Source organism: Tupaia chinensis, unplaced genomic scaffold, assembly GCF_000334495.1.
Source record: "Tupaia chinensis unplaced genomic scaffold, TupChi_1.0 Scaffold000529_1, whole genome shotgun sequence".
In the NCBI taxonomy this organism is placed as follows: Eukaryota; Metazoa; Chordata; class Mammalia; order Scandentia; family Tupaiidae; genus Tupaia; species Tupaia belangeri.
The window spans coordinates 992,548-1,002,593 of NW_006160042.1; the positions used below are offsets into that span (position 1 = coordinate 992,548).

Here is a 10,046-nt window from a genome sequence, read left to right on the forward strand (position 1 = left end):
CACTTGTGGGACACAGATAGGGTTTATTATCTGTTGACGAGGATGTGTATAGTGGCCTCAACTGGGCTGGACTGAGGTGTATATCATTCTGAGTGAAGTCTCTTCACAATCTAAATGATGAATAGCAATTTAATGTATGAATAATAATAAAAAAATTTAAAAAGAAAAAAGATGTAAATGGATAACCTTGTAGTCCAAGCTCCTTAGAAAAGACATTTTACTTTTAGTTCAACCTTCATTAATTTTCAGTTTAGGAAATTCTTAGTTTTTCTTCATTCTCTGATCAGGTTCAGACTCTATCTGGCAGCCAGAAAATCACACCAAGCAATGTGTATGTTTATAAAACTCTGAGAGGGAAATATAGGAGAAGGAATTGTGGCATGGTCATCTCCCCTGGGAGTGATTTTCACTTTTTCCTCTCACTCTCTTTGTCATTCTCTGGTGATGCACACACTCTATGGCCAAAAAAGAAAAAAGATGGAAGGAAGTGGCTTCTGCATCCTGTCTTCCCTGGGAGGATTTCAAAAAGTCTGTGGAAGAATGCAATTAAAGTACACATTTGTTTTTTGTGGAGGAAAAATAGCCCTGAAATCCATGCGCAGTTTTCATAATTTACATTTTTTGTGGACTTCTTAAGGACTCCTGTCTGCCCCACCCCCACCCCCTTTGTATACTGTTGGCTTTCAGGCTCCTCCACGGAGCCTGTGGGTAGGAGGAATGCTGAGTGGCTGTGGCTCTGAGTTCCTATTCCTACTCCAACTAGCTTTTGCCTTTATAAATAGAATATAAAGTTCAACTATACTTAGTATTTGCTAATTAAAATGTTTGAAAACTATTCCCAGGTTAAAGCAAATGAAACTGTTTCTTTGCTCTGCACATTCTTGTCCATCTCTGCTTTACTTTCTACATATTCTTGGAGTTTTCAATGTCATCCCCTCACCCTTTTTCTTCTAATCTACCTCTTACTCTCACAAGTCTGAGTCTCTTGCTTCTCTAAATCCTATTCATTTCTTTCTTTCTTCTTTTTTTTTTTTTTTTTTTGAAGAGGTTTTTGCTATAGGGTGCGTGCGCTTGCCAGACAGAGAGACAGAAAGCGAGAAATCACCCCCCGGGGGGGATGGCCACGCTGCAATCCCTTCTCCATTCTCCTCTCAGGATCTTGGGCACGCACGCACACACGCCCGTCGTGAGCTTAAGCAACCGGGTCCGTGACTCGAACCGCGGTCGACTACCTGGGAGTCCAGTGACATAGCCATTACGCTAACTGCTGGTCCCAATCTTACTCATTTCAAATGCCATTCCTTCTACGAAAGTTATCCTGAACCCTCAGCAGAAGAAAAAATCTGTCTTGCCTTCGAACTATCAATACAATGACCTTCATCAGTGTTTATGCAGTACATACTTGCTTTTGTTTGGTTTCACTGTCATTTACATTCATAGTTTGCTTTCTCTGCTTATCTGAAAACTCAGGAAAGGCAGAGTCAAGGTACCTCAAGCTGGTTATGTTCCACAGAATATAGCAAATTGTGGGAGTTAGAAATTGTACCTGTTGTGGGACCAGCAGTTAGCGTAATGGCTATGTCGCTGGACTCCCATGTAGCTGACCGCGGTTCACGTCCTGGACCCAGTGGCTTAAAACTCACGCTGGGCGAGTGTGCGTGTGTGCCCAAGATCCCGAGAGGAGAATGGAGGAGAAGGGATTGCGGCGTGGCCATCCTCCCTGGGGGGTGATTTCTCACTTTCTGTCTCTCTGTTTCTCTCTGTCTGTCTGGTGAGCGCACGTGCCCTATAGCAAAAAACCTCTCCAAAAAAAATTAAAAAGAAAGAAAGAAATTGTACCTGTTGTATGCCAGGCCCTTTGTTGGGCACCTAGAATACAAGGTCAGTGGGTGTATTCATTTCTGTTTCCAGAAAGCTAAGTCTACTAAACAGTATGCATCAGTAAAGGAATTCTTCTCATACAGCTGTGCAAATGCTATCAAAAAGACCCACCGAGACTGCTCTGAAAGTACAGGGTTGTGGTCTTGACTTCTGGGAATGTTTAAATTAATTCTTACCAAATTCAGAAGAGTCTTTTCAGATGAAAGGGGACAGAAAATTCCAGGCAGAAGGAATGTCGTGTTGAAAGGTGTGAGAATGGTACTGAAGAAAACAAAGTTGTGTGGCCAGAGAGTAAATGTGTAGGGCAGGAAAGAAGTGGCAGGGGGTACTAGAGAGGAAAGGGGGCCACCATATGACTGTGAGTCCTTGAAGGCTTTTACCCAGGGGAGTCAGGATCAGAACTGTGAAATGAAACTCTCCCTGTGAACGCTTAATTGGATATCAGCTGGGGTAACACCAGTGGGGAGGAGACTTGGGATTTGGGTGTAGGAGTGGGTGGGATCGAGGTGTTGCCTCCTTGGAAAATGGAGGGCTTCCTCTGTGCAAAGAGAACCTGAGATTCTCAGTGGCACTGCTGAGGTAGTTCTGGGAGGGGTGAGGATAAATACGACATGTGACATAGTGTGCTTTAAAATGTTAGTTTTAAAATGACACAAAGTTGGAAATTGAGTTGAACATTGTTCTTTTGGTTGTAAGTGCTGTAGGAATTCAGAATAAGAAGATAATCACTGAAAACCAAAGTAGTCACTGATGGGGAAGTAAGAATTGAGCTATCCTTCAACATTGGAGAGAAGCTAGTCGGGCAGATAGGAACAGGAATCCTTCCAGACAAGAGAAGCACTGAATTAAGGTGCAGGGAAGTGGTGGGTGGGGTGTGGGCTGGGGAAGGGGTGGAGACAGACATGGGTGCAAAGGCTGGGCCAAGGTGTGCAAGTCCTTAAAGGCCAGATGCTCACCTCTGAAACATTAAGCAAACACTTGATAGGATGAAAATGGCTTAGCCAGATGAGTTAGGTGATTCTGAAATAGTCAGTGCATTATTATTTATCACGGTCACCATTCTGTGCATCAGATCCTATCCACCTGAAATTCGTACCCTTTGATTAACATCTTTTCTTTCCCCATCCATTCCCTCTGTTACTGATAATCATCACTCGGCTCTCTTATTCTAAGAGTTTGACTTTTTTGGAATATTACTAAGAATAGATTGTAAGTGTTTCTACCACATAAAATTAATAAGTGAGGAGATGAACTTATTAATTAAGGTGATTTAGTCATTCCATGTATGAGAGGGCTTCAGAAAGTTTGTGGGAAAATAGAATAAAAGTCCAAATTTATTTTGATGCAAAAATGTTTTTGAAATCCATGCATAGTTTTTTTTATAAGTTACATTAAAAATTATTTTTATTGCTAGAGAGCATGTGTACTTGCTAGAGAGAGAGAGAGAGAGAGAGAGAGAACACCTCTGGTGGGATATGGTCATGCCAATCTTTTTTCCTTTATTCCTCCATTCTGTCAGGATTTGGGTATACATACACATGTGCCTGGTGAGTTTTTCAAGCTCTTAGGGCCAGGACTCAAACTGTAGTCAGCCATGTGGAATCTGGCTTTCCGTACACAGCACTTGACAGCTGTGCTATGGAGCCATCATATGCATTTCATTTTTTAAAAGAATCATTTAATTTAATTTTATTTATTTAAATTTGACCAGAGAGGTATAGAATTAGAGAGAGTGAGAGAGATGGAAAGTGAGAAAGCAAGCCACCAGGTCCAGGACTAGAATCATGGTCGACCATGTGGGAATCCAGCACCTTAGCCACCACCCCACCTGCTGGCCCCCATCATACACATTTCTAATAAACTTTTTGGACTCCTCTTATGTATTAGAACATTACATTGTACCCCTAAGTAGGTCATATCCAAATTTATTTTGATGCAAAAATGTTTTTGAAATCCATGCATAGTTTTTTTATAAGATACATTAAAAATTATTTTTATTGCTAGAGAGCATGTGTACTTGCGAGAGAGAGAGAGAGAGAGAGAGAGAGAACACCTCTGGTGGCATATGGTCATGCCAATCTTTTTTCCTTTATTCCTCCATTCTGTCAGGATTTGGGTATACATACACATGTGCCTGGTGAGTTTTTCAAGCTCTTAGGGCCAGGACTCAAACTGTAGTCAGCCATGTGGAATCTGGCTTTCCGTACACAGCACTTGACAGCTGTGCTATGGAGCCATCATATGCATTTCATTTTTTAAAAGAATCATTTAATTTAATTTTATTTATTTAAATTTGACCAGAGAGGTATAGAATTAGAGAGAGTGAGAGAGATGGAAAGTGAGAAAGCAAGCCACCAGGTCCAGGACTAGAATCATGGTCGACCATGTGGGAATCCAGCACCTTAGCCACCACCCCACCTGCTGGCCCCCATCATACACATTTCTAATAAACTTTTTGGACTCCTCTTATGTATTAGAACATTACATTGTACCCCTAAGTAGGTCATATACACAATTACTGGCGATTAAAAAGAAAAAAATTGTTAATAAAATGTATTTAATCAATTAAAACAAAGATTACTGAGGTGGTTATGGATGGATGGACTGTGGGGATGGAAGGAAGTCTGTTTGGGCTTCTGCCAGAGGTCATGAGGTTTATACTCTGACATTATGATAATAGAAGGACCACTGGGAGTGACTTTTTCCTAGCCAGTCATTAACTGGGCTTGGTGCCTGGATGGTGGAGCTGTGGGGAATCAGAGGTTTGATTTGGGGGCCTAAGAGAATTTTGGTAGTATTGAGAGATATACAGGAGGTTAGGAAGGGGAGCTGGTATATGGGATTAGAAGAAAAGACCTTTGTTTTTAAAACCAAAGTCATCAAATCTGAATCAGTGAGGAGGAGAGTTTTGTGGGCAGTTGGAACGCTGAGTCCTTGAGATGTTTTGAAAGCCATGACGAGTGCAGTGCAGGCAGGGTCAGATCACAAGGAGGATGATGAAGAAGCAAAGGCTTCTTAGATGGCAGTTGCATGTTTCAGAAATTGGATGCAAGGAAGGGCAATATCTGGTAGTTACAAAGGCCATTAAGTAGAATCCTTAAGGGTAGGGTGCTGGGCATAGAAAACTGGAGATTGAGTCCTTAGAAATCTTTACAGACACGGGGTCAGGGAGAGCATCTTTCATTGGTTCATATTCATCACTCACCAGGTGTTTGCGTGCCAGGCATTCTGGCTGCTTCTGCTCTTTACTTTGGGGTTGGGCTGTGGATACCTGGAATAAGACATCAAGAGTCTTTTCTTCCCTTAATTAGAGCTAAAGTTCAAGTTTCTTGCCTTCCTTCCTATGGGAAGGTTGCAGGCCTAGTGTCAGAGCAATTCCAGCCGTGCCTTCTGAGTACCGCGTGTTAATACTTTAAGGTCCAAGAGCTTTTTTTTTTTTTTTCTCTTTGGTAACACTGTTGTTTTCCATGGTCATAGCAGGTGGAGTGGAGCCCTCAGCTATTAGAGGTTCCGCCCCAAACTCAGTTTGATTACACAGTCACCAATCTAGCCGGCGGCCCGAAACCACATTCTCCTTACGACTGTCAATACCGTGAGACAACCCTGAAGGTGAGCAATGTTTCCCTGCTCCGGGGAACCCCCTGCACAGCTCCCACAGCATTCTCTGGACCGACTTCAGCAGGCTGCCAGGTGTTTTTGTTTTCCTCTGATTTTCTTCCCCACTCTAGGGGGGCATGTTTGCTGGGCAGCTGACCAAGGTGGGCATGCAGCAGATGTATGCCCTGGGAGAGAGACTGAGGAAGAACTATGTGGAGGACACCCCCTTTCTCTCACCAACTTTTAACCCACAGGAAGTCTTGTGAGTTGCTTGAAAAGGGGATGTTGCACCAGTTTAAGATGTTGGGCATAAGGAAACCTGTCCTGACTCCTTCCTTCCCACTCCTGAGGTGGTTCCATTTTCACCCAGGGTAGTTTGGGGGATGACTTGTCCCAGAATTCTTTAAGTAGATAGTCACTGTCACTGGAGGCACACCCATTGGCCTTAAGTCCCTGGGGGCAGCCATGCCACTGAGTGGTAAAACATTCCTCGTAGCCTCTTTTATGTACTCTTGAAAGACTCCCAGCTGCTCTATAGAATAGAGTATGATAATTAAATATTCCCCTAATGAGCATCTCTGCCTTTTAACGTTTTTCCCCCAGTGTACGTTCCACCAACATGTATCGGAATCTGGAGTCTACCCGTTGTTTGCTGGCTGGACTTTTCCAACGTCAGAAAGAAGGTTTGTGTTTGGGCTCTGAAAGTCAGCCTCTGTCCTTCTGGACTTTTTATTCTCATTTCTTTCTTTCTTTTCTTTCTTTTTTTTTTTTAAAGAGTTATTTTATTTAACTTTATTATTTTATTTTATTTTAATTTGACCAGAGAGAGACAGAGAAAGAGCGAGAAAGTGAGAAAGCAAGTTGCCAGATCTGGGACTTGAACCATAGTTAGCCATGTGGGAGTCCAGTGCCCTTAACCACCATGCCACCTGCTGGCCTCTTTTTCTTCTCATTTCTAAAGGACCTCCCTCTTTCTTGGTGCCTGTTCTCCACACATGTGACTTCCACGGGATACCTGTTCTGTTGAGTCTGTCCCTATCTGGCCTTAATGCTGCCCTTGCCAGCTGGGCACCACATCAACTGCTCAATGCGGTCTGGCTCCTGACTTCTCCTCTCCAGCTTCTACACAGACTACCTAAGGCAGCCCAGGCAGGTCTCTGGACAATACAATGAGCTTTTACTTAAGTGACACACTACTGACTAGAAAGGAGGGCAGGAAGGACACTTAGCTGGACTACTGCTAAGGCCAACGAATGTGCCCTCCAGTGACAGACTACTGCTACTGCTCTGATCTTAGACATGAGCCATAGCATGGCCCAGTGGTGTTAATAGTATTCTGTGTGGCCTTTCTATTGAGAAGGTCTACTGAGTTTGGGTTTTGACATAGTTAGCCAGTGAGTAATTGCAATCAATGGTTCCTAACCTTTTTACCACCAAGAACTGCATTTATTATTTTCTGTTATGGATCCTATGTGTTGAGGGCCTTTGGTCATCAGATGAAGCTGCATTGTGTCATTTGTAATTGGTTAAAATTCACGTTTAATCACCAGTCAGAGTTTCAGGTCACTATGACCTTACTAGTATTAAAATTCTGAATTGGTGCCACAAGGCAAAGGTCCCTGTTATTTTGTTTAGCCACTTTAGAAGTGTCTCAAATAGAAACAAAATTTTCATCAAATTAAAAAAATGTATATGTAGAATAATAGACTGTTCTGGTCAGAAGAGGCTGGCCTTGCCCCTACTGTGTGGTGTGCGGTTGCAGTTCTGGCTGTACTGTGCGTGTCTAGATAACGTAAAGCAAACAGGAGGGCTTGCACCTCACTTCTTGGAGGCCCTTGAGTTTAGGAATAATTTGCAATGCCTGATCTTATGAAAGCCCTTCAGTTGCTTAGCTTCTACAAAGCAAATGTTGGGCCAGCTCTCTTGCACAGCAGGAACACGCTGCTCAAGTGATGATGAGTCCATAGGGAAGGTTGCAGGTTCATTTCCCCTGTAGACCTTACATGGTGGGTGCACCTGCCCATGATCATGGCTGGCTAGGAAGGCTGGGTTGGGGGTGGGAGATCACAACATGAGACCCTGTTGAGGGTGCTTGTCTCTTTTTATCTCTTTCTTTTCCTCTGTTTCTTTCTTTGTGTCTGTCTCTTCACTCTCATGAAGGAAATAAACTTAAAAGTAAAAAACAAATGTCCTCTTCTTGAAACCCGTCAGAAGTATGACTAAGGAGGAAAGCTGTTTCTTGACGGCCACCTTACCTGTAGGCAGGTCTCAGTGAGGATGTCCCCCAGGTTTCAGTGGGGAAGGACATGGTGTCAACTGATCTCTGAGGACATGCGTAAGTGGACAGGGCCTAGTCATTTGATGTATTTTTAAAAATTTTTAAATTTATTATTATGATTATTTTTAATTTGACCAGAGAGAGCGAACAAGCAAGCTGCCAGGTCCAGGACGGTCAGTTGCCCTTGTGGGAGTCCAGCACCTTAACCACTGCGTTACCAGCCCGGCCCCGTATTCTATTCACAGTGCGTCCTATAGCACCCCTGGGTTCTTCAGAGGGGTCTCAGGAACTACAGGAAAGGAAGGGGATGGGACCTGCAAGTGCCTGTGCTTTGCACCCCCACCTTGCAGCCATCAGCACCTTTATTATTATTTTTTTTATTATTATTATTTTTTTTTTTGGAGAGGTTTTCGCTATAGGGCGTGTGCGCTCGCCAGACAGACAGAGAGAGACATAGAGACAGAAAGCGAGAAATCACCCCCCGGGGGGATGGTCACGCCGCAATCCCTTCTCCTCCATTCTCCTCTCGGGATCTTGGGCACGCACGCACACGCGCCCGGTGTGAGTTTTAAGCCACCAGGTCCAGGACGTGAACCGCGGTCGACACGTGGGAGTCCAGCGACATAGCCATTACGCTAACTGCTGGTTCCCAGCACCTTTTCTTTTATTACTTTGTTTCAGAGTCATGGGGGGAGATTCTAGTGCTTTAGAAACATTTGAAAGTTGCTAATATAATCCCACACCTTCAATTTACAGATGAGCCCCAGAGAAGGGAAGCGACTTTCCCAAGGCAACCCTGTTGGTTAGTTGTATCTTCAGGACTAAACTCTTAGGGCTTCCGTCTGGTTTCTTTCTGTCTGGACCAATTCTGAATTCCGATATTCTAGTCAAGTTACCATAGTTTCCTTTTTTATTTTATTTTTTTTAAATAGATTTTTGCTATAGGGTTGCGTGAGCTCACCAGAGAGACAGAGACAGAGAGAACGTGAGAAATCATCCCCTAGGGGGATGGACACCATCATCCCTTCTCTGTTCGCCTCTCTGGATTTGAGCATGCATACACATGCGCCTGGGGTGAATTTTAGGCCATTGGGTGTGGGACTTGAACTGCAGTCTACTACGTGGGAGTCCAGAGATGGACTTTTGAAGTCCTGGGTTTCTAACTAAATAATTCGTTTGGAAATAAAAAAGTCTTTGGGGTTGAGATTCACCTAATCACTGTGAATTGACCTCTATGAATTTCAGATTACTATGTTGGGAGCCGTTTGTTTTGCCATCAGGCTTAGGCTGTGTGGAAAGAGAACCTGCCACGGGTCATTGCCACGTCTGGCATATAGCAAAGCATGAGGAAGTGTTAGGATATCTTCCCTGGTGGGCATTTCCAGGTTGGGGACGAGGTGCTTATGAGCTCTGAGCAGCAGTGAGCTCTTATGAGGAATATTTTTTTTTTTGAATAATAATCTTTATCTTTAAGAACAATTTTATATTTACAAAGATATTGAGCAGGTGGTAAAGAAGTTTTATATATACCTTTCTTGCCTACATTTTTCTCTACTGTTTTATTTTTTTATTTTTTTTATTTTTTTTATTTTTTATCATCATATCTTCTTCATATTACATTGGATTACATATAACTTTACTGTGTATTACATTGTTTCTTCAAAAGGGAATGCCATGCACGTCAGTCAGTACAGAGACATTAATCTCCCCACTTCAACATTCCATATCTTTTCTGTTTTCCCCAATCATTATCTTTATTATTCTAATTATTTTTATAAAACAGTCAATTGCTATTTCTCGTTTTGCTTGTAAAAATACTTTGCCCATCATGAAATACTTCGCAGACCAATCCAGTTGAGAATACTATAGACATGAAACACTCCTCAGACCAATCCAGTTGAGATTTCTATACATGTCATCATCAACAGTTAATAAACCCTATCTGTTTCTCACTGACGTCCTGTCTCTCTATTGCTCACTTGCTATCTTTCTCTATCCTCTTCTCTTCACTTACCCCATTCCACACTGTCCTAGTCTCATTAAGTACCTTCACTTCAAGAATGGTAGAGTAGTTCCTGTTCTTCCCTGAGGCAATGCAGGGCTGGTAACCATCATCTTCTCAAGTTGCAAGTTCTCAGACCTTGTTTTCCGCTTCAGCTTGCAGGTCCAAAGGCCACACGCCGGCCCTGGAGAGGCAGCTGAACGCCGGGGCATGAGCCCCGAGTCGCGGGCCCCCCGGAGGGGGGCCGGCCGACCAGCGGCGCAGCTGCGCGCCGGGGCGTGAGCCCCG

The 10,046-nt window shown here is 43.4% G+C and overlaps 1 protein-coding gene across 2 annotated transcripts in view; it reads left to right on the forward strand.

Annotated features, from left to right (window-relative positions):
- The window catches only part of ACP6 (acid phosphatase 6, lysophosphatidic), a 29,186-nt gene that overhangs the window by 9,188 nt on the left and 9,952 nt on the right, over window positions 1-10,046 (forward strand). The window contains exons 2-4 of one of the 2 annotated variants that reach the window (XM_027775198.1): window positions 5,362-5,490; window positions 5,610-5,740; window positions 6,082-6,161. In XM_027775198.1, the coding sequence (XP_027630999.1) occupies window positions 5,362-5,490; window positions 5,610-5,740; window positions 6,082-6,161 (340 nt within the window). Of the gene's footprint in view, window positions 1-5,358; window positions 5,491-5,609; window positions 5,741-6,081; window positions 6,162-10,046 lie in introns of both variants that reach the window. The other variant, XM_006157148.3, reaches the window with a different exon arrangement.